General features: G+C 41.9%; 3 protein-coding genes and 1 non-coding gene across 5 annotated transcripts; 1 reads left to right on the top strand and 3 right to left on the bottom strand.

Annotated features, from left to right (window-relative positions):
• Positions 1-233: 233 nt before the first annotated feature.
• LOC104433713 lies at positions 234-2,984 on the top strand. The gene is made up of 2 exons (XM_010046559.3): positions 234-406; positions 2,421-2,984. Exons 1-2 carry the CDS (start codon positions 275-277, stop codon positions 2,538-2,540), a joined length of 252 nt encoding a protein of 83 aa, XP_010044861.1. The 5' UTR covers positions 234-274; the 3' UTR covers positions 2,541-2,984.
• Positions 2,985-6,764: 3,780 nt separating this feature from the next.
• Positions 6,765-8,639, bottom strand: LOC104433712 (NAC domain-containing protein 83). Of its 2 annotated transcripts, none has more exons than XM_010046556.3 (3): positions 8,039-8,639; positions 7,662-7,948; positions 6,765-7,478 (listed from the first exon to the last, which is right to left on the bottom strand). In XM_010046556.3, exons 1-3 carry the CDS (start codon positions 8,223-8,225, stop codon positions 7,191-7,193), a joined length of 762 nt encoding a protein of 253 aa, XP_010044858.1. In that variant the 5' UTR covers positions 8,226-8,639; the 3' UTR covers positions 6,765-7,190. The 2 variants fall into 2 exon arrangements, with proteins under 2 accessions (XP_010044858.1, XP_010044859.1); XM_010046557.3 differs by having other exon boundaries at positions 8,045-8,634.
• Positions 8,640-17,475: 8,836 nt separating this feature from the next.
• Positions 17,476-21,241, bottom strand: LOC104433711 (glycerophosphodiester phosphodiesterase GDPD1, chloroplastic). Its single transcript, XM_010046555.3, has 8 exons — positions 20,672-21,241; positions 20,385-20,560; positions 19,170-19,229; positions 18,962-19,042; positions 18,645-18,845; positions 18,463-18,558; positions 18,116-18,312; positions 17,476-18,007 (listed from the first exon to the last, which is right to left on the bottom strand). Exons 1-8 carry the CDS (start codon positions 20,769-20,771, stop codon positions 17,785-17,787), a joined length of 1,134 nt encoding a protein of 377 aa, XP_010044857.2. The 5' UTR covers positions 20,772-21,241; the 3' UTR covers positions 17,476-17,784.
• A 6,377-nt stretch (positions 21,242-27,618) lies between these two features.
• Positions 27,619-27,690, bottom strand: TRNAQ-UUG. The gene has a single exon. It is a non-coding gene; the product is annotated as a tRNA-Gln (tRNA).
• Positions 27,691-27,972: the final 282 nt, after the last annotated feature.

The raw sequence follows: 27,972 nt of genomic DNA, 5'->3' as shown, positions 1-27,972 counted from the left end.
AAGTATTATATGTAATTTTTAATGATAATTGAGTATTAAGGAATTCATTTGCCTCGTCAACTCCGTGCTTACCAATTATCTTTTAAGTCGAATTAAGCAAAAAAGAAAAAGAAAAAAATCTCTTCTTCAAAGATAAATACATATGATGTAATAAAGCAAGAACATTTTAAGTGGCGATTCGAACCAATCGGGTCGGGTTCGGGTCGGGATTTAAGGCAAAAGCAAGGCAGGGAGAGGAGGAAGAGATTGCAGAGCCGGAGAGAGGTGGGAGGGGATGGCGTTCTGGGGGACTAGAGTGATGGAGATAGTGAAGAAGCACGACTCCGGCGGCCTCGTCTGGAAGAGGATCAAGCTCACCTCCACCCGCAAGGCCAACGCCAAGAAGCGCCTCCTCCGCGTCTGGCAGGTCTCCTTCTCTCTCTCTCTCTCTTCTAGGGTTTTTGCGTCACGTCGGCTAGGGTTTGTCGCGGTCCGTGACGGATTGCTCTATCGCCGGCCGTTTTTTGTCCTCCGGCATCGCATCTGTTTCCGATTGGTAATGCGTTCGTTCGCCGGGTTGTTGTTGTTGTTGTTGTTGGGGCTTGAGTTGTTCCCTGCACCGGCCACTTCTTCCTGCTTCGATTTGCGGGCCTCGGCTGTGCTCTTGCTCTCGTGTGAAATTGTCGTTGCTCTCGTTTGCTTGCTTCTTGCTGTAGTTGATCGAGTCGAGATTAGGCGGAAACGGAACGATGGCGGGGTGGCGCGAGCTTGTCTTTTTTCTATGTTCATTGTGTGCTTTGGAGGACCTGGAGGAGAAATATTAGGAGGTCGGTTAGAGGGGAAAAGAGGGAGATGTCAATTGGTATAACCGTTGCGGGTAGTCTGTGAATCTCCCGTGCGATGAACGACTGATCAGTTTTTTCTCCTCCTTTGAGGATTCGTGTGGTTATGAGTAGACTTGACCCGGTACCCGCGTGCCGCTCCATGTATTGTCTATTGAGGTCGGGCCCTCGAGCCGAAGCCAGATAGCACACGAATGTAGTAAGAAGAGGAGTGTTATAACTTGTGATCATTTGTGAGGAAATGCCCCGTGTCAGAGTTTTCATTGACATGAGAATTGCAGGACAAACAGCCTTTATAAGATCTGCGGTAGTTATCTTCCCACATTTGTCAGCCACCCGTTTCATGCATAATGTCGTCTGAAACAAATTAGATATGGTCCTTATACCCTCAGATTCAGGGTTTCTTGCTTCCTGTTGTTCAAACAATCTTAGTGTAGAGGAAGGTGTCATAACTGGTGGAATGCACTTCCAATTTGCTTTTGTTCTGTTATATTGTGGGTAGACTTGAACTGTTCACTTGTCACTCGTATCCTAAAATTTGTGTTACTTTTCTTGATAATGGTTGTCAAGATTCTTTTTAAAATTTTGGCATTAGATCAATAACTGATGTCAGTATCTGGCTAGATTGGTTATTGCCTTTCACGTATGTTCCGCCACTGGATCATCTTTTGTATTGAAATGAATACAAAAGCTTGCGATAGAATTTGCTGAAGCTTACAAACTTCTGCGCATGCATACTCATAGGTATATATGTTCTGTAAACTATCATTAACTGATGTAATTGATCATTTGGATAATATTGTTGGATTTTAAAGACATCAGGCTAAGAAATGCGGCAGAGTTGGCTGTCATCTTTGTGTGTCATAGTGAATGCTCATCTTGTCTAGTGTGTTTTGTACAAGAAAACTAACTGTTCGACTCTTGCAAGCTACAAGCAATTGGGGGTTTTTACTTTATGTGATGCCTGTTGTCCTCTTGCATATAGTACATCATTTTAGGAGTTTGAGGATGTTTTTCTAGTTATGCTTCTCGTGAGGTGGTTTCACTACAGGCACTGTTTTTGAATGGGCGAAGGTGATAATGACATATAACCATTCAAGATATGCTTTATGCTTGAATGAGCTCCTTATTTGTAAAAATTTCTGTTATCTCTCTACGATCCTCTTCTTCCGTATCTAACAATTATAAATTCATGTTCATGCACCTGTTCTTGGTACCCCTTTTTTTTTATAAATACTTTTGTGTTTTTGAACTTTCATTTTTTACTATATTAAAAGGTGTGTAGAAGTCCTGGACTGGTGCGCAGTACTTAAATCCATCCTATCCCAGCTGAGTCATTAAATTTTTATCAGTGCTAGCTTGAATTATTATTTCTAGGGCTGGCACAATTTTACTTTCCATTGCCAAGAACTTTTTTTTTTTTTTTGTGTGAAGTTGTGGTCTCAGGACAAACCCTTTTGTTCCATGCTACGTATGGAGATGGTAGACAACCTACACTTGTTTTCGTGGATAGTGGATTATCTATTGTTTATTGAACAGTTGAAGAATGTCCGCATTCGCTATCTCTAAAACTACTGAAAAATTCAATGCATTTTGTAGAATGAGGCTGTCCTCAAGGCATGTTCAGAAGCACCTCCCTCGAAAACTTCTGGGCTTGCTGCTGATACTACTGCGAGATCAGAGGGAAAGAGTAGTCAAGTTGGCAATGGAGAATTGTAAGAAAATTATGTTTGAAGCAGTGCTACTAATATGTGGCCTACAGAAAAGAATCATCTTTGCCTTCTAGTTCCTTTTTTTTTTTTTTTAATTGACCATATGGAGCTCATACAGTTGCAGTGGTTCTATAAAACTTAGTTGCAGGTAAAACCTCCTTGAGGGCTTTAATCATTTCTCATCCAACTTTTGATGCTTGGTGCTTTTACCTTCTTAAGTCTCTGAATGCCATCATCTTCATTCCTCCTAGCATCTGAGCATTTCTAAGAGACCATGCACGTCTGATTGACCATGCTATCATACGTTTATGGAAGTGAGTATTTTGTTTTCTTTCATAGTTAATTCAATTGCAGGAAGTTTTTGTTTGAATATACATGTCAGTAGACTATGTCACTTTGTCTGTACGTTGTGTTCCCCTTATTCCAATGGATACTGATACCGTTGCTTTGATTTCAAAATTAGACTTGATGATTAATGGTAAAATGTTTCCATGAAGATGAACTTAGTATATCCTAGCTACTGTGTTTTTCTGTCCCGGGACTAAAGAGACTCAACGGACAGAGTTGCAATAATGATCTCACATCTGCCCAAATGCAAGGCTACCCTGAGGGGACACCATCCATAAACATTCTCTCAAATTCATGAAATCTTGCTTTGCTGTCTGTTTTCATCGCCTCGTTTGTCTAATTTAATTTCGTTATGTCTGCAAGGACCATGGAAAAACTCTGCATATCTTTCGAATGTAAAAAATCTTGATACTCTTTATGTCAAGAGCTTGATTTGGAACTTTTGGGCTTTGAAGTGATTACATGCAGCGGAGGTATGATGTTACTGCGAAAAATCACTGTGTCTGCTCGAGAAGCAAAGGCAGGGGTGCAATCATGTTGCGGAATCTATAATGCTTATTCTGTTTGACACGACAGGGCTATAGAGGAAGTTGCATGTAATGCATCTAGATGTGGACCTATCTTACTTATTGCAGTGTATAAAATTTGACGCTTGAAGGGTGTGCGAGTTGATACGAAACCCCGACGGATTGAGATGGGAGGGAAAGGGAGAACCGCCTTCACCAGGCCCCCTTCTTGACTATGAAAATTAGAAGATGGGTTTTGACAAGTAATTGATTTTGCGAGGAGTGGATTAGGACAAATCTTTGAATGCTCCCCGACATGGATCGCCATAATTCAAAGCCCCTACTGCTGGGTCACGCTCTCTAGAGCCAGCTTGCTTGCCAGCAATTCTTACTTAATTTTTTATATCCTTAATCTATTAGAAATGTCTGCAAGATGTCGGCTGTGAAGGTTCACACGTCCTCTTCCACGCCCCGATCTATCTTACGATCCTCTCTCCTGATTCGTAATGAGCTATCGCTGACCAATGGGGGGTCTCGATCTCTTGCTGGAGCAGTTGGGGGTTTTGAAACCGTGGGGACCCGGTTCTTTGGCGGTTGCTGTTGCTTTTGCGTGCAACGGTGCAACTTCACATGATCTGCCACCCCGTACGCTCGCTCCTTTCATACAGGTCAAGCAAGCAATGAATCGAACCGCCAGTTCCGGTCTTCCACGATCATGATAAATCACTGCTGTTCACGTGAGTCTCGAGTGAAGTTTTGGAAAGCACCGCGCACCGCCATCATCTCATGCAATTCCATTCGTCTTAAGAGTTTTTTCTTGCTGGAGTTTCTCGGGGATTGGCTGACGAATAGGGGGGAGAGGGGTTAGGGGTAGAGACGCTACCGCTATTATATCACGCTCAGGATCAAGGGGAGGGGGCCCTCAGCGCCGGCCATTATTATATTTCAGTTTGATTAGAAAAAGAAAGGGAAAGGGAAATTGCGGGACACGTCCTTGTTACAGAGATCCTAAGCAACCCCGAGAACTAGATTTTGTCCGAACGGGGCTTGCATTGATACAAGTGGTTGGTTGATTCGAGAACGGGTCAACGTACCAAATTGATATAATAAAACATTCCAAATCCGCAAAGGCAGAGACCGCCCCCATTATGCCCAATTTGCCCCTCGGCTTAGTAAGATACAAAGACGTGCAGGCCTCTCTACCCGAATCATACATGCAAACAGGTAGGATTCTCTCTCTCTCTCCTTTCCCTCCGTGAAATGAAATTGACCTAATCCGATGAACCTACCCCAACGAGAATAATTTTTTTTTTAAATTAAAATTTTTGCCCTAATTTTATTTTCTTTCAATTTGAAAAGAAAGAAATTTGAACAGCAAAGGACTGCCCTGAATTGAATTGTGAGCTCGCGGGTCTACCACATGGCGGGCTACCCACGTGATTGACAATTTCTCCTTTCAATGAGAAAAAAGGGGGGGGTGGGGGCCTAAGTCAGCAATCCCACACATCTTTCTTTCGCTTACCTCTTGTCATGAAATGGAAATGAAAAAAACGAAGAAATTTCATCGAGTAAGTGACGTGAACAACTCCAGTATATACGATCCCTATAAACCACTGCCACAAGAAATCTCTTCTGGTCGGCGATCTCTCTCTCTCTCTCCATCGTTTTCTTGTTGGTGTTTCACGGAAATGGGGTTTTCTGGGTTTGCCTTCCGGTTATGGCATGGCAGTGTGGCGCCAAAGCCAATTATAGGGCAGTTCAGTTCGATTGTTGATCAAGAAAGGTGTACGAGCATTTCCCACTCTCTCTCTCTCTCTTTTGTGGGGGGGTTAAAATGCCGTCCTTTTGCTTCCATTTGGACCTCCAGACAAATTTCTCCGTGACCCACTTCTTGCAACACTCCCTCCCTTTGCCGAAATCAGGGCTTCGCCCGCTTTGTAGGTAATAAGCTGACAACCTACCTTACGGGTAATGATCTCCTTTATATAACTAGCGGTTTTTGCTTGAGGCAATACGCAAAACGTTCGAATAAGATAAAGTTACGTTGAGGTAAGGCTTGTTGGGCGATGGTGATATCCCCAAGCTCACACTGATGTGACTGGACAATTGCATCCCTATTTTTCCTTTTTCTTTTCTTTTACGATGAATCTCGCGTCAATTTTTATGGCGCTAGCGAAGGGGCTCGGTCATCCCGCAACGAGAAAACATATTTTGCTAATGCGTGCATTTTGGTCTTGACCGTCGCGTGTTTGACGATACGCGGGTTAAACCCTTTTACAAGTGCAAGAGCACTAAAATAACACCATCCCATCAGGAATCATGCCTTCTTTTTCTTGCTTTTCCATCGGCAGTGGTCAAAGCTGTGGGGATGGTTGGAAGATAGCGAAGAGAACTTGTGCCATTTGCCATCCGGCAGATGCATAATTTAATGGACATGTAGCTGAGTCAGGAATTTGGGTCCACCCCTTTTCAATAGGGGCAAAGATTCAAGCGACTTGCGCTCATCAATCTGACCGGTTCTCGGACGCTAAACACCATCAGCCCGTTTCTTGAGTCTACTCTAAACCCGTCAATCACACTAATTGGCGACGGACTGCGCAAGTAATTACCTACCGTCTATCTAGACAGTTGAGACCAACTCCTTCTCACCCTGTTGCCTAATCACCACGTACCAAACCTTGAGAATCCGCATCCTAAGTGGCCGGAAATGTAAATGCTTCAAGAATAACTTTATTTCCCCCCCTTCCCGTGAATAGGATTCCGCTAATTTTCAATGCTAAAGTGAGGAATATTTGCAAGATTGCCCGAGGTTGGGTCCAAATTCTTGGAGATATAAGGGAGAATTAGGTTCTCTTTCATAGGGTACCGTCCTCTTTAGAAGATTTGGAGGAGTATGTGCGAAGACTTGGCCCGAAAATTCACCTTGGCGCTGGAGATTCCAACCAGTGGGAAAGGACACAGAGGAATCTGTCTTTCTGGGCCAAAAACATAGAAGAAGAATTAGGTTCTGCAAAGCAACAGCCCTTTCTCACGGAAAGAGAGAGAGAGAGAGAGAGAGAGAGCCTTGTGCAAGAGCCATTTTTGTGCTACCCCAAAGGTTTCTTTCTTTGGAAAGTTCATGACCAATTTTTTTTGTTTGCGCCCATGCATAATTTGTACCAAACGAACGGCAACCAACGATCTTGTAAGATCCGTGATATTATTACCCCTCTTTCCTCCAAACATTTCCCCCCCTCTTTGCTTAGATGTTGCCATTTTCTTTTCCATACTTTTGATTGGCGTGCTCCCTAAAAAATATCCAAATGCCTTTCTCCAAATGAAAATGAGCACTATGTTTTGCCTCCTTAAGTGAACAGAATGCGTTGGTAGAGCATGGATTGAAATTTGGGCATTCTAAAAGACATTATGCACATAGAAGAAAACTCTGAAATTCCCTAGATTAATACATGACAGTATCGGTCGATCATGACTCTTAACAACATCCATGGACATGACAGTATCGGTCGATCATGACTCTTAACAACATCCATGGACTCTAGATGTTAGCAAAACAAGTTAATAGCCGAAACTTCTCCCCTTTCAACTTTCTTCTGTGGACATCTCTCTGTCTCTAGTCCCATGATATTACAGAGAAAGAGATGAGAACTAAAAGAAACCTAACAAGACCAGATATGTGGACTCCTCGAGGGCTGTTATTCGTCTTCGTCTTCTTCTTCTTCTTCTTCTTCTTCTTCTTTAAACTGGCTTAAACAGGGAAGCCCCGGAAACTTTGGTTCGAGAAAACCTAGATTTGGTGCAAAATCCTAGTGCTTTAGAGCTTTTCTGAGGCTATTGCAACTACTCTCTTCGTGTTCATCTGTATTATTATGGGAGGACACCTCGGTGACCCCACTCGACCCAGAGGAAGAAGACGAAGGAGCGAGGTTCAGGTCTCTGGTCATAAAGTCATAGAACACGGGCTTGTTTTTCCTGGATTTTGGAGCTTCCTTGAGGTTTTGGCAGGGGACAGGGGTTTCGCCTTCGTTCTTGGAGCTCCTCCTCTTCAAGAATATCCGGCACAGGACCCAGCTTTCCATTGGCTCAACAGGGGTCTGCACAATTCCCAAATCGAATCAGCAAAGTTACAAGAAAATAAGGTACAAGAACCCTGCGCTCCGACGGTAATACGAGCCATCGAGGTCACTAAAAAGTAGCAATATCGATCAGCCTATGGAGCTCGAGATGCGCATTTCGACACACAATGCCAAGTGTGGAGGCTCTCTCGAGACCCTCACCTGGTTCAAGTTCATGATCTTGGGAGGGACCGAGGCTTCAGGGTTGACCAGGCGGTACTCGTGCATGATCCAATCGGTCTTGGAGCCGCTCGGGGGCTTGCCTCTGTAGAAGACGAGGGTCTTCTTCATCCCCACCACTTGGCTCTGACTGCCTCTCGAGCTCACGATTTGCCGGTCGATCCCAGTGGCCTTCCAGTACCCTGAGACGGTTGCTCTGTTGGACCTGTTCCCATTCGGGTACTTGGCCTCCCTCGTGCTGAAGAAATACCTCTCTTGATCCAAGTCGCCTGAACCCGGAAGCCGAAACGTCATCAGAAACATGTTCAATTCACGATAAGGTTTTCAATTGTGGAGAAGGGAAAAAAAACGAAACACACACTGACCAGGCAAGTCCCAAGGATCGGACTTGCAGACTTCGACTTCAGGGATGATAGAGGCGGGCAGAGGGAAGGAGTAGACCTTCCTCCTCAGGTACTGAAGCACGAGCTCCTCGTCCGTCGGGTGGAACCGAAAACCAGGAGGCAATCGTAGGACCCCATTTTTCACGAAGTTAAGCTTATCCATCTCGCCGAATACGCTGCCTTATTAAAACCTCTTTTCGCCTCCCCAAAAAAAAAAAGATTTTAAACGGACAAAAATTCAGGCTTTTCCTCTCAACAGTTCCGCCTCAAATTCACGACTGCCCGGCTCTTCCCGAAACACGGAAAAAAAGAGAAGGTCTCCTCGCTCTCTCTCCCCCAAAAAGATGGCAGATCAAAACAAGAAGACCCTTTTAAGGCAAGAAGGTGGACGATGGCAAGTACAGCCTGGCTGCGGCAGAAATTGAGGATGGTCGCGTGGGCCGGGCGCTGGCGGGTGCGTTTGGGAGAGAGGGAAAGTGCGGTGCTTTATAGTAACGGGCGCAGCAGAGAGATAGAGAGAGACAGAGAGAGAGATAGAGAGAATAGAATAAGAGGAGACGACATACTTGGCGTAAACCAGACTCAATCTCCCAATTTTCCCCCGACGCCATTTATAACAAAGTACGTCAGGAACCCAAAAAGTTTTCAAGATTTTCCGGACAGCATCGGGGAAAAAAGAGGTTTAAGCAAATCTTTTAAATCTTTTCCGCTTCCTTCTTTTGTTTAATGGGGCATCCTAAAGAAAGAATAATCGGTCTCTCGCTTCGAGTCGACTCCCTCCTATATCGGAATAACCCGAACTGCCGTACAGAAAAAAAAAAAAATTTCGCTCTTTGTCCCTATACTTTCGATATACGTGTGATTTGTCCGATTGGGTCATTATTACTCCGCTAAATTTTATAATCAAATTCCCGAGAAATCATATCCAGCCAAATTTAGTCGGCATGAACGTCGGATAATGCCAAAGCTGGATGCGGAAAAAATACGCAGTCGCACACGTGGACATGATTGGAAAAATTTAACTAATCTAGACAATATTAGAGTTTGATGTGGATAAAATTTTTTCGAAGATATAGGTCGCGAAATATTTCCAATTTGAGTGTTGCATTGGTTAGACTTCATCCGCATAATATAACGAAATTTAGTGAAAGAAGAGTTTTGATTAGACTTAGCAAAAAAATCATATCGGTTGGCTTAGCGAAATTTAGTAAAGGGCTTTCCTAATCATATGGGTTGAATTTAGCAAAATTTGGTATTTGAGAGACTCATATAGAAAAATTAGCGAAAATAGATTTATTCATACACAAGCAAAAGGTAAAGAAATCTGATTAGAAATAGCATAAAAAATCTATAGTATTTTTTTTTCTAAGAAACTCTAAAGAAAGAAGAGTTTCCTAAACCAAATAACTATTTTTCCTATAACCCCATTCATATAATTTTCCTCCACATAAGCATTGCAAAGTTAGTTCTTTCCGTCGCTTTAATGTTTTGATTCGAATTCTTAAAAAAGATTAATAATACCTTAAGGAATGTCTGTTGTTGAATAGAAAATAGAAAAATTGAGCGGTCATCATCGACTCGCGAGGACTGTGAGTATCAATTAACCGGAACTCGACAGAGCCCTCGAACACGACATTTATAACAACTCGTGTCTCAAAAGTTTTTTTGCGAGGCTGTAATTTTCCAACTAAATAGTCAATACACAACATTTTCACGAACTGCTAAAAAAAAATTTAAAAAAAAAAAAAAAAAAGGGCAATCTTTGCCGAAAACAACTTTCTGTGCGGGATAAGGAAGCCCATGAATGAAAAAAAAGCTCACGAAGAGCTCCTTCACGGGGCCAAAACCTAACGTCAGACGAGATTACCCGCCCCGGGGGCGGGGGGGGGCAATGCCGTAAGTTGGAGCTTCGAGGCGAGGGCACTGCGGGGGTGAGGTCACGTGACGCCATGCTTACAGCTGGAGATCACCGGGGAAGACAGACCTTTCGGATCGGCGAAGGAAAGTACGAAGTTGTCCCTGGGGCCAAAAAAGCCTAGACCGGGGAAACAAAAAAAAGGGGAAGTGTCGATGAAAGGGGCCGCCGTTATTTTGAGGTGGGGAGCGTACGTTAGTGTACCCCCTCGCCGCACGTCTGCCTTGTCCCGCAAGTTTCCCTTGGCCGCTGCCTTCTTCGACTTCGATCCGAACTTCCCCGCTTTGTCCTTTTTCCCTTTTTTACATTTCTTTTATTCCTGTCGCGACGATCCGGAGGACAATGTGGTAATTGAAGCATTTGACAATGGTATTCCGCAGCTGCCCTTCGTTTCGCCAAAAAAATAAATTATCTTCGAATCTAATTTAATTTTGGAATTTTTTGCGTGTATGACGTCGGGGTTTCGCCTCGCTCGAGTTTTGTCAGTGTACAAGTTCGGTTTTGAAAAAGATCGAAGGAGTTCCATGTAAGTTTTACCCTCATGCGAATGTCAAATCTGTGCAGGTTGAATCTTGTTATTCTAAACGGCGACCGGAGACGCTTAACTTAAACGTGCATTGAAAAGAGGCAAAGTTGCAACAGCGGATAGAGATCTAGGTGTACGGATTTAGTGGTTAGTTGTTGATTTCGATTTGAATAAAGCATATATATGCTATTTGAACGTGTGACCCTAATCTTTTTATGATAATTCATCTTCTCGTTTGAAGCTTGTTTTGCTTTAAGATTTAATTGGAATATGTCTTGGTTTTCTTTTAATAAGAAAAATAAGTAATTATTTTTATGAAATTTTCTAAATCATTCGCATTCTCCGAGACAAAGTAAGTCTTTGTACATTGAATTTTTCATGAGATTTCATGAAATACAAATTGGTTCCCTCCGATTTTAGGTTTAAACTTTTGAAAAGGGCTTTTCTAACGTAATAATATTGGAGCCATGTTCTGTCCTCACTTTATTTCTCGAGTGCAGTCTCAAATTTTCGATTGAAAAGTACAATTCCGTACATCTTGGGTTTTCATAGGGCATGAATATTTATGATTTTAATAATTATTCGAAAAGTTAGCCGTGTTTCCGAGGTTCCCAAAATTTTCGAAACAAGACAAGGAGGGGGAGACTCGCAAGTAAAATCAACATCGACATCCCTCGTCGCGAGGGATGGTCCTAAGTAGGGACGTGTCCTCCACTACTATCCATTTGAAAATTTTCTCAATGAAATGAAAAATAAATGAGAAGTTTTTGAAACAATTTACATCCGTCATTCAAAAGTATTTCATTGCTTAGTCCAACATCTATCTTTAGCAAGATTTCAAGTCCCTAACTGCTCACCAATTTAAGTTAAAAAATCTCTTTTTAATTCTCATTCATGATCAAAGTCGAATCACAATACAGTCATACAATCCTTGCCGATTAGCTTGAAGGGATCTTGAAAATGCCGGTAAATCCCACATTGTGTTTGATGACTATTATTCAACATTCGCGAGAATTTTCGGCGCATAAATCTCGATAAGAATCACACAAAAATGAATAGTTCTTACGGTAAAATCAGCTCTTAAAAAGGGGAAGAGACTGAATTGTGAAATTTCGTTTTTAGATCCAAGGCAAATAGTGCAATTTCTCTTGCATGTCAATCTCAATCTCAATTTCAATAATTTCAGCCATGAGAACTTGACGGGTAGGGTGGTTTTGGTCATTGCGTGGGCAATCGGGGGAGGAAGAGTCAGAGAGCAAAGAAGGAGAAAAATTGGCGGCGGGGCCTACCTGCCTCCAAAACGACAGGCACCCACGTCGGATCGAGGGAAGCCGCCAAAAATGCCACCTTCAAAGTGATGTCCCATTTCAAGATCTCCTAATATCTTCTTGTCTCACTCTTTTGGATCAGCCTCTTATAATTTTAGGAGAATTCTGGCCCTCAAGTATCTCCCCATCCTGCGATGGGACAAACGTGCCCTTCCATTTCATCGAAACGATAAAAAAAATAAAACAATGAGAGAAAAAATAGTAACTCTATCAATTTCTTTTGGCAATTTCAATTCATTTTTCTGGATTTCGTCCGTATCGCATGATACCTAGTCAAAACTAACGATTATAATAGTAAGTCGGTATCTGTATATAGAGAAATTTGATATGGCGTGTCGCGAATAGATCAAGCGTATAAGATTTTCAAACCATTCACCGGTGCTGTTTACCTAAATAATATGTCCAATTAAGCACTTTTTAACGAGTTTTCAGAGTCGAGAAGTTTCTTTCAAATGAATTTTAAGTCTCTTGTCATCCACACATAAGAAGTCATGCTCGAAACGATTGACACCCCCAAAAAAATAATAATAATAAAAAATGAACGTTGGATGAGGAAAAACGCTAGCAACTCCTTGTCTCAAGGCCGCCTCGATTGAGCTCATGCAGGCCTTTATTCTTTTATTGCAGTTCATGTCAAACACGAAAACTATTTTTAAAAAAAAAGGGGGGGAGAGAGAGAAAAATCCCGGGAGCGAAGAGATCATTTTGATACTACATGTCCGGATGAGATCATTTCGACCGAGGCGAAAGAGGATAATGGAGAGACGACAGAAATCTGGAGTGCGGATGTAACGTCTTGGACGGCCGAGAAGCGGGGTTTTTAAAACAGCAGCTCCACGACATCGACAGGTTGAAGAAACCCCTTCTCCCCCTCCCTCCCTCCCTCTTCTTGGCTCAATTGCGTATGCAACGGGGAACCTCCCTCCCTCCCTCCCTCCCGAGTACTAACTATAGTTTATTACGCAATTTAATAGAGGAAAATCCAACGTGGGGGAGGGGCTAAATTGGCCAAAAGGGGAAAAAACGGGGGAAGCTTATTTATTCTCTTTAAGAAAGATCAAAGATTCCCGCAAGCAAATGGCCTCGCGCAGCCCACTTGCATGCTACATGGAAAGGTAAGTTGGCTTTGTCCAAGCCAATTTGCGGCTGTGATGTGAATAGGCAATGCTTCTTTTACAACTCCTTTTGTTTGAATAATTTTTTTTTTCCGGAACAGTGCTTTGAATAAAATAAAATAAAATGAATCTCTCTCTCTCTCTCTCTCTCTCTCTCTGTCATTCATCATCGCTATTATCTGCCTGTCTGCTTATTCTTGTGCTGGGAGTCAAAGGCGTTTGCGTGCGGGTGAGGAAGAGGGTTTTAAGGAGCAAAGAGAAACGTCAAAGTCTGCAATTATTTGCGTTTTGAGTAAAATATGTTGTCCACTGGAAATGCCTTTCTGCTCTCCGGTTCACATAAATTGCTCGTCTTCTTCTCTCTCTTTTTTTAAAAAAAATAATTCTTTAATAATTTGTAAAAATATATATATTTCATGTGCGTCTTTGTTAGCTTGGTGCTGGAATTGGGTAAAGGCTACAACTTTTCTTCCCAAATCATTATTTAAAAAAAAAAAAAAAACTCACTTCGGCCCCCACCTTTTTTAGCTTTAATTGGTCCTATGTTCACCAAATTTGCCTTATCCCTTTTTGGGTTGCCCACTTCTGAAGCATTTTGGATTCCCATAGGTCACTTTGGTCTATACATGGATTTTGTCATCTTACTTGTGCACACGGCGCACACAATGAATTTGGAGAGAGAGAGAGAGAGAAAGAGATTTCAAAAGAGGCAAATATCTTTGAATTCATTGTATGTATGATCTAGAAGTTGGAATTTCGAGTAAAAGAATGACGCGAGGGACAAATTCAATTACTTGGAAGGAATAGCAAGAAAGCAGCATAAAGTATTGAACTTGCAAACAAGAGATAAAGTTTTGGGGGTTTCTTACGGGCAAATTGACTTGAACCCCTTCGTTAACTTGAAAGGAGCTGCCCTTTAATTTTTATATGGAGTGGATTTTGTGTCACCTTAGGTTCGATTTTCTTTGAATAATCTACAAACTGACTATGCACTCGAGATGGCTACGCCTTACCCAATGCGCCACAAGTGTGTGATGATCTCCCTTCTTTCTAAGGTTATTATAATACAAAGGGAAGAGCTTTTGGAGAAGCAACTTTTCGCATTTCTCTCTTTCTCTATCTATTAATTTTTATTCCTCCTCTTCTTTTTCCTCTCTTATATGTCTTTTTGTGCTCTCAATTTTTCCCAGGTTACTTTCCTTGATCGCTTTTCTTCATAGTGACTTTCAATTCCACAAGGCATCATCACATGCAAGTTGCAATTAGCTAAAGCGTGCTTCAATGCCGTGACTATGACTTAGATTCGTGTGCGGTGATAGCTCTTGAGAATAAAACACCACAACGCCCCGCTAACTAGAGATACTGTTGGCATTGGAGTCATATGTATTATCATGAACACTAGGAAAAGTGGCAAAAATGGAAGTAGCATGATAGCATTGATAGGTCCTCCACAAACAATGCCTTCATACATGGATTCCCATACATACACATGAAATTCGTGATATTGGGCCATATCTCATTTTGCATGAAATTGAATCGATGAGCACGGAGCTAGCCCATCATAGATGTGTTCTCTTTAAAAGATTAATTTCTTTCATCTACGTAAAAAAAAAAAAAAAAAAAAAACCCTTATGGCAATACGTAACATGATGTCACAAGGGCATGAAATTTCATCCAAATCGGGGTAAAACGCATGAAAATATTGAAAATCCATTCAAAACTAAAAAAATGGGGGACTTCTAGATAAACCCATGTGGCCAGGCAGAAAATTCAAAAGTTCCAATCGATTTCAAGGTTGACTTAGGAATGAGGATCCTTCAATGATGCGAAATGACTTCAGAAGGAGTTCCCTCACTCAACTTATATCATAAATCACGAGGGTGGTTGGGTCGATTTTTCTTCATTTTGAAGCTATTTTTGTCAACCCCTCCTTGAAGCAACACACAAATTTTGAAGCTGATGTAGTTCCTCAAGAGAACTTATTAACAAGCAATTTTTTAAATTAAATAAATGTATACATCTGAAGACAACAAGTAGCTGTCTTCCTTCATTTATAGGTAACCCATAGTTTTGGACGACGAAATATGAACGGCATTAGAGCAAATGTAGGATGAACGACTAGGGTTAAGCCCTCACAAGTTTGTCTTTCTTTTTTTCTTTTTTAAATTTCTTTTAGGTATGGATATATTGAGTCCACAAGTTACAATGACCCCTATATCAACTGTCGATAGTTGACAAGGCGGGGATGAGGAATTCACGCGGACATTAAGAACATAATGTAGGTATAGGCCGCATCACCTAACCCTATTCTTGAAATACACTTATCAATTTCTAATGCATGGCTTAACCTCTTGAGATGCTTTGTGACGGATTCTTGACATGTTTTCCCAGCAACCGAAGTCGCCTCGAAATACCAATTTAGTTACTAAGCTACTTAATCTATCCTGGTTCTCGGTTGTTGAACATTTTCACCGTTGACACCTTGTTTTAAGTCGGTAATCTGTCTTATGTTTTGTTATTTCTTGATAGCGATTAGATAAGTTTCTTTTCCTATGCCATTCTGAGGAATCGGGGTCATGTGTAAGTCCTTGGTTAATGGATTTGTTACTTGATTCGCTTCCATTTCGAAAATTCCATTCATCGCAGTCGATTAAGTTCGTCCACCGATCAAGGTTTTTATTTTTATCATGTAGTGCCATTAAAATTTCAAGCCATCACCGACCATTGTGGAGTGTCGGCGTCACGCAACAACGGTGCCTTCCCAAAAGTTTAACTAAAAAGAGGAAAAAAGATTCGGTCACCGTGATCCTATAGTAGCGACCAAATTAGGCTTAATCACAGATTTAGGCGACTTGATACACATACTTTTTGAACTCTACATGCTCCCCAGAGGAGAAAAAATCACAGAAGAAGAAAAAACAAGAATCAATAAAGCATAGATGGAGAATTGTATGCGAATCCTACAAAATATGTTTGAAAGTGAAATAGAACCAATGGGCGAAAATACGTAAGTGGCTCAAAGAAAGTACAGTCTAGGGAACGTATGTAGCAGTCCCCAATGATACCAAAACAGAACCAATGGGTGAAAGTGAAACCTACAGCATAGATAGAGAATTGCATGCGAATCCTACAAAATATGTTTGAAAGTGAAATAGAACCAATGGGTGAAAATACAGTCTGGGAATGTATGTAATAGTCCCCAATGATACCAGACGACACATGAAAGTACCTTCCTCTCTCTCTCTCTCTCGCTTGCTGTAGTTGCATGTGGTGCTTCCGACTGCCAATAGATGGAGGTTGCTTCACAAAGCTTGCAACTGCAAGCCACACTCCATAAACAAGAGAGAAACCGCACATCGAAGAAACTTCCTGAATCAGAAGATAACAAAAATAAATGCGGTCGAGCATCTGCGGGTGCAGCAGCACCAACCGGCCTGCACATTGACGTCACAATCTCGTTGATAAGTCACTTTGGTTTGGTGTGCTTTCTTGGTAACTTACAAGCTACAGATTCCTCGGCCGGGGATGAGCAAGCCGGTGCACGTACATTTTGGACGCAAGGCACGCTCACACATCCTTGCCTTCTCCCATGCTGTTTTGGGGCTTTTGCTTTTGCTTTTTGCTTTTGCTAATCTCTTTTCTTACCCCCCAAAGAGAGCTGCCCCTTTCTTCCCCCGTCCGCGTTGAGAAGGCTGTATTAATGCCAGAGCTGTAGTCTTTTTATGGCGTGTGCACATGCGCTTGTGTAGGTGTTTTGGGATAAACGACATGAGCAAAGTACAGGAGGTGGAGAAAAGGGAAATAGATGAGTTGGACTCAATTGAGCTTCGCTCGTAGCGTGATCCGTTCTTCCCTTTTCGATTAACTCCAATATAGTTAGAGATCAGCCTACTCCGAAATGGGTTTGGTTGGTGCCTTCTTGTGTAACATGGTCTTGAGTCTTGGTTAAGGATGAGCAGGGGATGGGGCGGGGCGGGGCAGGGCAGGGCAAGGCAAGGCAAGGGGTTGGACAACGATTTTAGGCTTGTTGGGCCGAGCCCATTAAACTTTTTTTGAGATGGTTGGGCCCCGACACATCATTATGTTCTCGAGCCCGGCATCTGAGACCCAACCGTTTTAACGAAAACTTAATATTTGTTCAATGGTGGGCGGGGGGTTTCGACAACGATCCTTATGCCCAACCCTGAACTTGGCCCCCGGTCTAACCGCCAGGGCAATTTTGTGGACTTGTCCCGATCCCGCCCGATGATCATGTCTAGTTGAGTTAGGACTTCTCGAGGCCGAACACCTTGCGAATCGTCCCGTGGGAGGACTCTGTTGTCAACCTTGACAGCCCACAAGCAGGTCTAGTGGGCTGGGCCAAACAGAAGAATTTTCACTCAGCCGTTTGGGATTTGGTCTGCATTGCGTGTGACTGACACAGGTTCCTTCTCATGTATCAATGAATCTATGCTACACTAAAAATTTCAATAAAGGGATAGAGTTCTGCTCTCTCATTTTGTATTCTTGTCTTCGGTCTTGCTCATAGGTTGGCTACAAACTAAGTAATAACGTTGAGGAATTTGTCAAGGACAAAGTGCCAAGTACATACCATAGCATTTCGCGCAAGAGGACTTGGGTTTAAGAGTACAACCAAGCAACATGATATTAGAGGGAAGAGCTTAGTGAAACAAAGTCTTGGTGGGTTGTGAGAACTGATCTGTACACTAACATGGCCCCTGTTCTCCAAGAACAGAGCCCTGGGGGTGATAAAAGCACATTGAGGGCCTTTTAGACTTCCTGAAATGTTCAGACGGGTATCACAGAAGTCGGTTCTTTCTCAATACTTTACAGACCCTTCAGGACTTTATCAACTCTGGTATAAGCTTCAGCAGGAAAGAGAGTTCGTGCTGCGAAAAGTGGGGCTTGGCTTTGGCCTCCTCAACTGAAGCCGTCTCTCCCTTCCCCTCCTTGGCAGGACCCATGATGTCTGAGATGGCCTCTGTGATCTCTGGAATGAAATCGACGATCACTCCTTCAATTCCCATCAGATATTGCATGTACACGACCTCGGCAACGTTACTGTTCATAAGCATATATCATCAGTTGAGGTGGCGAAATGGAAATTGTTTTGCCCTTGTAAGACAGAAAGAAAAGGGGAAAAAAGAGAAGCATTGAGAAAGAGCTCACTTAAGCTGGCCGTAGGTGATTAGGGAGAGACTGGACTCCTTGATTCTGTTGATGGCACAGGGATTTCTGAAGATGGCTTTTACTTGGGACACGATACCTTGCAGTCCACCAGCTAAACATACCTTTATTGCCTCGTCCAACGAGTTCCTTCTCACGTCCTTGTAAATTTCGGTTCCTCCATTAGTGAGGAAGAATACCTGAGTTAAAAGTCAATCGCCAAGTATGAAAATGGGTTGTTCATGGATGATCATCTAATAGTTAGATTTCTTGAAGCCCATTTTTCCTGCCTGTTATCTATAGAATCGGATACTTGACGAGCAAAACCCTTCAATCGAGAGTGATCTTACCGGGTAAGTGCTTTGCAGCTTCCTGATCAAAATGGCTGCATCAGGTTGGAAACTTGAGAACAGAATAGGCCTGTCCTTGGCATAATTGCTTACTACCTGCTCCAGAAAAATCATGACTTTATGTACTTAGAAGGACAAAGATCAACCGAAGACTAGAATATCTGTATATCCTAAGAGCATACCTTGAGAATAACTTGAAGAACGCAGGTGAGTTCTTCTTCTTTGTACTCAATCTGATCGTCAAACTTCAATTCGATGTTGAAGCCAATCAAGGGATCGACTTTCTTGAATGCTTCTTGCAAGGTGCATAGAGGAGCATCATTCTCAACCTTCCACTCGAAAATCCTCCCATCCTTGGTTTTCCTAAAGAGAGGCTTTCCTACCTGAAATTCGAAACGCATGGTCAAATCATAAGCCATTCTTCTTTCACTTATCTTGCTGAGACAAAGAAACTAATGAATAGTGAACAGGGACACAAAATGGACGACAATCGGATTACCTCTTCAGGCGAATCTTGTGGTCCGTATGAGAGAAATTCGTCTAAGTTGAGGTCCGTGACCCTTTTCTCAATTATCCCTCCCTGCGACCAAGGACCAAATTCAGCATATAATCAGAAAAAAAGAAGGAAAGAAACGCCATTAAAATAGTTAGATCAGTCAATTAGGTGCACAAAAGAAAGTGAATTGCAAACAACGAGGACTACCAACCTTGAGTTCGGAGAGGATGAAGTTGTCATGGAAAATGACTGGGCAGTCATCTTTGGTCACCTACAAAAACAGTTTTGTTTTTCGGTTTACAACACAGTTGCTTCTACGGGGCTCTTCGATGATCACCAATTAGTTTAAGCAAGAGAAAAACAGAAAAACACCAGCAAGTAAAACTAATCAGTCCCCAGAAATTTCGAGAGAAGAAATTCTACAACAAAGGAAGAGAAAAATCTTAAAATGGACAGCTCAATTACTTCATTGACATGATTTCACTAGTTTCAGCTTTGAATACGAAACGGAGCTCGAGCTCCAGGTTTTTGACCAACAACCAGCGGATTTTGATTAGGAGAAAGCACGGAAGGGATTTAATATCTAGACAAGAGTCGAAGAACTGGAAATTCATCGGTATATAGGCGCAATGCATGAAATTCATCAGATTTGATCGGGGTTAATTTTGTTCACTGGATGGAGGAAGCTGGAAAATTTTGAAACTTGCAAACTGAACCGGTCTAGGATCCTGACAGGGCTGTCACATACATCCACAGTTTGCCCGAAAAGAAGATCATCATCTCTCAAGAATGGTGTCATCACCTTAAGCCGTGATGGTTCGATAAATGGAACCAGTCCACTAGATTGAATCTCATAGATCATGATGGGTTTTGGTCAAAAAATGATTTATCGCATCATCTTGATTTCGCGCTCCGGTTCAGCGAATCTATCTATTCATTTGTTGTTTTCTTGATTCCGGTCAGGACCACAGATTTGAACAGGACAGGACAGGACAGGTGACAGGAAGCTGTAACGCCCCGTTACCTCACCCTCTTACGTGTTTCGATCTCGGTCTTGGACTGAAACTTTTTTCTTTTTCTGGAAGAAGCGACGCTTTCGCGGCGAGTAGGGACAGAAAGGCAGGAAACTCTCCGTCGGTGTCACGTGTAGTTCCCCAGGAACCAGGGCTCGGTTTCAAGTCTCCGCAATTCAAGAACCCCGTCTCCTCCCTAATCATCCGCCGGCGAATCCCGCCGGCGACGCCTCATCCCACCCCGTCTCCGATCACCTCGACAACTCTCCTAAAACGCTCTCAGAACATTTTTCTTGTCGCGAAACCGCTACGTATTCTATAACAAGAACGGCAAATTCTCATTTTTTCCCAACGCTAATTGCGCGCTCCATATCAACAAGGAAAAGCTAATGCGTTAAGGGATCGTGTCCTACCTGAACGTCGAATTCGACGAAGTCGACGGGGAAAGCGGCGGCGGCGTTGAAAGAGCGGATCGAGTTCTCTCTGATGGCTCGCATCCTCCCATCGCTCGATTGCACCACGTTCATCCCGCTTCCTCTGTGTCCGATCACCAACATCTTCTTCGGCTCATCGTCCACCTTGTTCGCTTCTACATGCCGAAAGAACGTCGACCCAATATCAATCGCAATAAGCTCAAAACGATAGGAAAGAAGGAAGAAGAGTAAAGCCAGGATAAATTAGCCATCCGTAGCTTACGCACCTCGAAGGAAGCGGGACTGGGAAGAGAGGTCTAATGCGGCGGTCTCCGGGACTCTATCGAGGCTCGGAACGTCGGAGACGTGAACTGCTTTCAGAGCCATTCCTTGTTCTTTTCTTTTCTTTTCAACGTTTACAGAGAGGAACAGAGCAAAGAAGAAGAAGAAGAAGAGGAGGAAGAAGAAAGAACGAACCGCGATACAGTCTCGTGTAAATCACAGAAGAAAGAAGCGGTTTTTATAGTGTTGGAGCCAAAAGGAGAAAAAAGAGAAAATAGTCTTTTGTTATGGGAGTTTATCAGGATCTTTCGACATCATCTCTTTTTGTGTCGCGCATGTTCGAAGAGGGTTCCAATCGGAAGAGGCTAGAGACACAAGACATTGTTTTTCTGGAGGAATATGCCACTCTCTCTCTCTCCCTCTCCCGTGAGGCTCTGTGATCTGGAGATTATACAATATCTCGAATTTTCCACATTTCGCGGTGCTCCATCTCCGTCTTCATCTCCATCTCCATGTAGTCCCCAAGAATTATTCGGGCAGCTTTAAATTGCCTTCCTAAGATAACTGTTAACGTTAACCACACTCCACGTGGGACGATCACAGAGATTTTTGGGGAATATGCCGAGGAATATCATCGGGAATGAGTGGAAATTCGACGTTCGGTCCGTCTGTTGGCTCCGCACTCCTTTGTTCCGGCGCGCTTCGCGTAATAATCGGTAATCCGATTGTTTGCCTTGTTCAAGGGCTGTGGTTACTGGCTCAGTCATGAAAAGGAAGGAAACACCGTGTACATGCAAAGCAAAAGATTCACCGATCGAAGAAGCTTTTGGTTTGGAGCTCACGGGAGGAAGTCGAAACGAGTCGGGTCACGGATTGAAATGTTTTCGACCAAGCCCAGGAGGACACATTACACTAATTCAATTAGAGATCACTAATACGTGCCATAGCCGACACCCACGAATGACCAACTGTTAGTTGTGAACGATAAGTGAGAGATTTAATTGATAATAGCAGAGTTCGGTGAACAGCAGAAATTATCGACAAATGAGATAATTGACTACTTGACTAGAATCGATGATTTTTTGGTGGAATTTCACAACTTGAAAAGACCATTCACCACCTTTGTCGATTCGCATATCCATCCATAAATATTTTCGAATGATATTCATCACGTTTTTGGTGAAACAGTTTTTGGATATGCCTGGTGGGGCCCGATTTTATTGATTCGAGGAGACTACCATGACAAAAACTAGAAACCAATAGGAGTTCGATAGTGTTGTTGACACCAATAATAATGTCATGAATTGGTGACGAGGTTGTTGCCAATTCTTAATCTTTAGCGATGGGAGATTGGTCGAAGGAAATCAACACGGAATAATTGATCTTCCAAGACATTAGAATGAAGAGCAGTTAAGGGATTCTGCTCCAAATTCCCACATGGCTTCTACCATGAGAAGATTGCTTGAAGAACGACAAAAAAATATGGCTAACTAAATTGTGAGTCACATATTCGATGTGATCGAGCCCATTAACACTATAAACAATGCTCTATCAAGATCAGGATTGTTCAATCACATTAGTCCAAATCAATCCAATGGTAACGGAGTATGTTCCTAGTCTCTCCCCATTTATTGATGCTTTGGTCAGCATAAGCAACCCCCATAAGAATCAAGCAAATGTCCAAATCTTCTCATCAAGGCAAAATAATGAGAATAATTATGCTAATGTTGACCAAAATAAACATAGTGGTAATAATAATTTGGCAAATCAAATTGGTCGATGGGCTAGTCAACTACAAAATGTTTAAAGTATAAGTTCAATGGGCTCCATTGGTACCACCCAATATGACTATTGCTATTGCACCTAACATGTCGATTAACATAGATAATCCAGCAAGATTAGCATCATCGCCAAGGGGAAAGATGGTTAACCAAATCCATAATTGAATTTAGCACATTTTGTTGAAGAATATTCGACAACAATTAGGGTTAGATACAACAATTAGGATTAGATAGGCATATTATTATTATAGGAAGCCACATCCCGAATATAACCAGAATTTTCCAAGAGCATCATTTGATCTATAGCCAAGTGTGGGAAGGAAGGACAATTGAGTTTCTACGGCTTGGGTTATTTCCTTTGTCTTTATCAAAATTTCTTTTACGTGGCACACTAGTTTATCACATTATTTGGAGTGTAATTGGGGCAAAAATAGGAAGAAAATTCCATACTTAATTTTATAGAACGATACCAAGAGTTTATTATCATGATAGTGAGTTAGTCAATCAATTTATTGCTTGGTTTAAGAAGGTTAAAAATAGATGTCTTACTTCAATTTTGGATAAACCATTCACAAATTTGGCTTTTAATGGGTTAAAATTAAACTACAAGAAATGTTTGAAGGCCAAGATGCCGATTTATTTCTATGGGCAATGAGAGTATGAGGGGAGGAGACCCTTCATTTCCCTGTACCACGCCCCTGTGTTTCAAGGGGGAAGGCATCACGCGGGGATCCAGGCGGAATTACTTTGAGAAACCCCTTTTGGGGGTTTCCCTTGTGGCCGGGCCCCTCGTGAGGGTTCTATTTTTTTCTAGGGAGAACCCCTCCCTCTATCCCGTCTACTTCTGGGATGTCAAAGCCTTTTAAGGTCTTGCTTAGGACCATGCTTGGTTCTTATGTGTTTTCCGGGGGGCAGGACTTTCCCCCCAACTGGTATCTTTTTCTTCCCCCGAGAAAAGGGGACTACCCTCATATGACCTTCGGGCCCGGAGAATGTCTGGGAGGCACGGCATTACTCAGCCGTGTGGGGCCTTGTTATCAGGGTTGTCCCCCCCGGAGCGCTGTAGTTTAAGGTTATGTCAAGGACCAAATGAAAGGTCCGAGGGAAAACTCCCGCGGGTGGATGGACGGACGGACGTCGGTCCGTCAACGCCCTTGTGTTTCAAGGGAGAAGGCGTCGCAGGAATTCAAGTGGGGTTACCCTGGGAAATCCTTTTGGAGTTTCCCTTGAGGCCAGGCCCCTCGTGGGGGTTCTATTTTTATCGAGGGAGAACCTCTCCCTTTATTCCGTCTGTTTCCGGGATGTCAAAGTCTTTTAAGGTCTTGCTTAGGACCAACAAGAGTATAAGTATGAGCAACTGTTAAAAGATTATGATAAATGGCCATATCAAGCAGTTACAAGAAAGCTTTATTAGAAAATTATGAGTCAAAGTACCATCGGAATTTAAATATTAAAGTAAATGTGGCAAAAATAATGGTCAATAAGTCTTACGTTTGTTGATCCTCAAAGCGTGCCAAAATAATGACAAGATCGGCTAGTGCTAAAGACACTCAAGCTTACTCATTCAACATTATTAAGTTGCATGAAATTTTCAAATTATTCTTAAAAGATGGCATGATAAAATTTACCGAAAGCCATTTATCCTAAGTAAAGAAGATTTAGTAAACAAAAAATACTGCAAGTGGCACCATACAATTAATTGTATTGTTTTCAAGAAAATAATTCAAGAAGCAATTCGGCAAGGAATAATCAAATTTGCGGATGATAGGTGGACATATGAAGATCCTTGATTATCTAATTTTAAAAAATTGAATGATTGATAAATTTTTCGATTGTTATAAAAGGAGGCATATGTTGACACCCATAAATGACTAACTTTTGATCATAATCAACAAGTGAAAGACTTAATCGATAATAATAGAGTTTGATAAACAAAAGTCATTGATGAATAGAATAGCCAACAATTTAAAGAAAATTGACAATTCTTCAATAAAGTTATTGATAACAAACATCAATTATCAATAAGAACCTTCACTGGAATGAAATCATTTATATCAACATGTGATTGCCGAGTAACGATATTATCGGATATATAACTTATTGCGGATAAGTGTTGCTTGATAATAGGAGATCATGAAACTTTTTTGTAATTACCGATATGATTAGAAAGTTATTTCTTTTCCGGTAACAATTGCATTAATCATTGGTAGAGGGTTATAAATAAAAGACTCTCCAATCAATCACAAAACTTATCATTCTTTGCAAATTTATCATTATTCTTAAACTTCTGCACTTTACATGACTTGGCTGCAATTGACTCTAGTCTTCGTACCTTTCAATTTTTTGTCGTTTGCTTTCCTATCGAAAATCAACAATGGACTATTTATATTTTGTTTCAATTCACATATTGATTCATACATATTCTTGAAGGATATTTCATCTTGTTTTTAGTGAAACAAATGGAAAGAAGAACACCAGAAATTTCTGGATACTATTCTTGACTCATCTCGATCACCCCGGGGCCCGAGCTTCAGCATCGACCAGACACTTTCTCGTCAGCTTGCCGGGCACTGTGAGTGGATGGCATTTGATAATGAGATCACCTGCTTGAGAATATTGCGAAAAGCATGGAAAAGCATATGGTTGCACGTTTAGACATTCGTGTGACGCACAATTGCCTGTGCACCTTTCCTCTAGATGGCCGTCGAAGAAACTGGTGATTGAGAAAGAGGAACAGTGGCCCTTTTATTCTATTCTATGCCCACGAGGCTAGTCTGATAAAGGGAGTAAAGCGAGGAGAATCGAAAATTTGGGTGAAAACATTAGGAAAAAGTTCGGACATTCGTGAGAAGGAAGAAAATAAAATAAGTTCTAAATCAACGGTACTTTCTTTCATTTCCTTCCTCTTCGGTCTCGCAAAGATAGCATTGTTAAAGAATGTTATCCTACAATAATTTTAATGCACAATATCGTAATATGTAAATGATTTTTATAGCACCACTTTAAGCTGTTTGAAAAGTCCAATTTATCAGAGGAAGACGTGTTTCAATATTTCAATATCCTTGCATTCCCGCTCAAACGTCAGCTAGACTTTAACCTAAAACCAAGCGTGGAAACACATAACAAGGGCGACAAATAAGGGGCTTGGAAATAGATGAAGTTAGGACCCACCATTACTATGATACCATGATAAAATTTTTGAGATTGCTATCATTATGATCTCACGAAATTCACATGACATTAAAGTTGAGTTTTGCTTTGATTTATTTCACGTGTGCATCTGTTATGTTCGTTTAATTTCACTTTTCACTCATAACCCGACTTGCATGTGAGAGAAGTGTTGAAATATCCCATTTTAATCGACTATGAGGCTTGTATGGTCGCCTTTCATGTGTTAGGTTTAATTTTCTAATGATATATAAACACTCAAGAGAGTTTAGAACAATTGCCCCCAATAGGGGTTTTTCAGTACTCAATTTTGGCGAGGTACAGCAATAGTTTGGAAAACCCTGAAGTCTCCGAGAGACAAGGAAACAATCACCGCAGATAATGGAAAGGTGGAAAGGAGAGAGTGTCGTGGTCACTCATTGTTCATCGACCTGCGGATCAGCGTCGATGGTGGAAGCAAAGGGAAAAAGAAGATTCCTAGTACGTCGCGTTCGTCAATAGTGTTTGCACGATGAAAAGGTGACAAAGGCAAGAAGCTTCTCGTTCAATGAAGGGAGGAGCAGAGGCGTCGAATCACGTCCTTTTCTTTTCGTTTTCTAATAGCCGGAGAAGAAGAGGTCTCCCCACCTTTCCAATTTTCCCTTTTTTTCCCGGCGGCTATATGCACGATGAATTCCTCTTCTTCTTTTTAAGCCCACGGTATTGAATTCATTAGCTATTAATTGTTGAATCGTGCATTTCATCTGATGGTTTGACGTTTTGGAGCAGTTCGACAGCACATCGAAATGAAAGAATCCTGCATTCGGATTTCCTGGAGTCTCTCATTTGTCTCACCGATTATCGACTCCCGTGCCATCCCGAACCGCTCTTTGCACGCGAGGGAACACGGTTCCGCCCTTCGTTCTCGCCTCGCCTAAGCTTCTATCGCATCCGATTATCCTGCTCTTTAATTTCAGTAATTCAAACGATGTTGGAATAAAAATGTTTGGCAATGCGATAGCGTGCGTCCAAGTCTGTACCACCGAGTAAAACAAGGAAAATATAAGAACTCCATATGGTCACGATAATTATTGAACATATCTTAGCTGGAACGCACTTGGAAGCAGATGGACATTCCACTTGCTCATATCATTCTGCCGATTGGTCTATTGCAGCATCGCCGCAGTTTCTTGGCCACTGGACACCCCCTCAGGGCGGAATGCTTTTAACTTTGTTAATGCAAGGAAATGATTTATAAAGAGGGATTATGCTGTTTTACATCTTTTCCATAATCTAATGGCGCGAGTGACGAGACCCATTCAATGCTCTCATAGAAACTCAGGCTTTTGATTTATGCAAGTGACCTTGATTAAAGCAGTTTACATGCGATTTGCAAGATTTGAAAAGGTAATCTTCAATGTCCAAGCTGAAAATCCTCTCATGCCAATGTCGTTGACCATTTAGATTAGACGAGTGTTTCTCCACTTTTAATGTTGTTGATACTTACAAGGATTATTCTGCTGATGGGGCATTATACCTAGATCCTCCAAATGACTCGAGGACAAGTTTTTCTTTATTGGAGGGGATTGACTCAGATGTGGCTATTAGTGACTTTCTAGAGTGCCGAGTAGACACAAATCCATCTAGAGGGGAAGAACAATTCATGTAACGAGTGGGAAAATGACTTTTTCTTATTCAACCAGACCATGATACCACTATGGAAAGCTTGTTCCTAGTACTTTATTGTGTTGAAATGGGATTTCTTATGTGTTACACTGATAAAAATATTTCATGGAACTTTTCAGACAACATTCATCATATTTTACAAAATACGAAAGACCAAAAAGGAGGATCCTTTATATAGTTACGCATTGTATATTTAGCTACTTGATTGATCCAGGTTCATCAATTGTCTCTGGTGCGTAAGATACGATCAAATTTTGTAAAGGGTGGATAAAGAAAACAAAGTATAAAATGTTTTGTTTACCTTGATTAAGCTTGAAATTGCCAAAACTAGAAAAAAGAGGTCCTACCGGGAGTCGAACCCAGGTCGCTGGATTCAAAGTCCAGAGTGCTAACCACTACACCATAGAACCACCAGTTGACAGCATCTTCTTCCACAAATTTATAATTAGATAAATGGGAGGTTTCTCGTCCGACTGATTCCCTTCTCCTCTGAAATATGGACAGTACTCATATGTTTCGACTGCAAATTGCTCGGATCATATTTTCCAGACTAGCTGGATTGCTCCACATCCTCCTTATACACGGTGGCGCCGACTCCTCGAGTCCACCACGACTTGATAGTCTAACGATGCTGACGAACTTAGATCCATCTTATTTAAGGAGCTAAATGATTCTTTCTCGCCAGTCTTAAG

The sequence above is a fragment of the Eucalyptus grandis genome, chromosome 2 (assembly GCF_016545825.1).
Source record: "Eucalyptus grandis isolate ANBG69807.140 chromosome 2, ASM1654582v1, whole genome shotgun sequence".
Lineage (NCBI taxonomy): Eukaryota > Viridiplantae > Streptophyta > Magnoliopsida > Myrtales > Myrtaceae > Eucalyptus > Eucalyptus grandis.
This window is presented reverse-complemented; position numbering and strand designations above follow the sequence as displayed.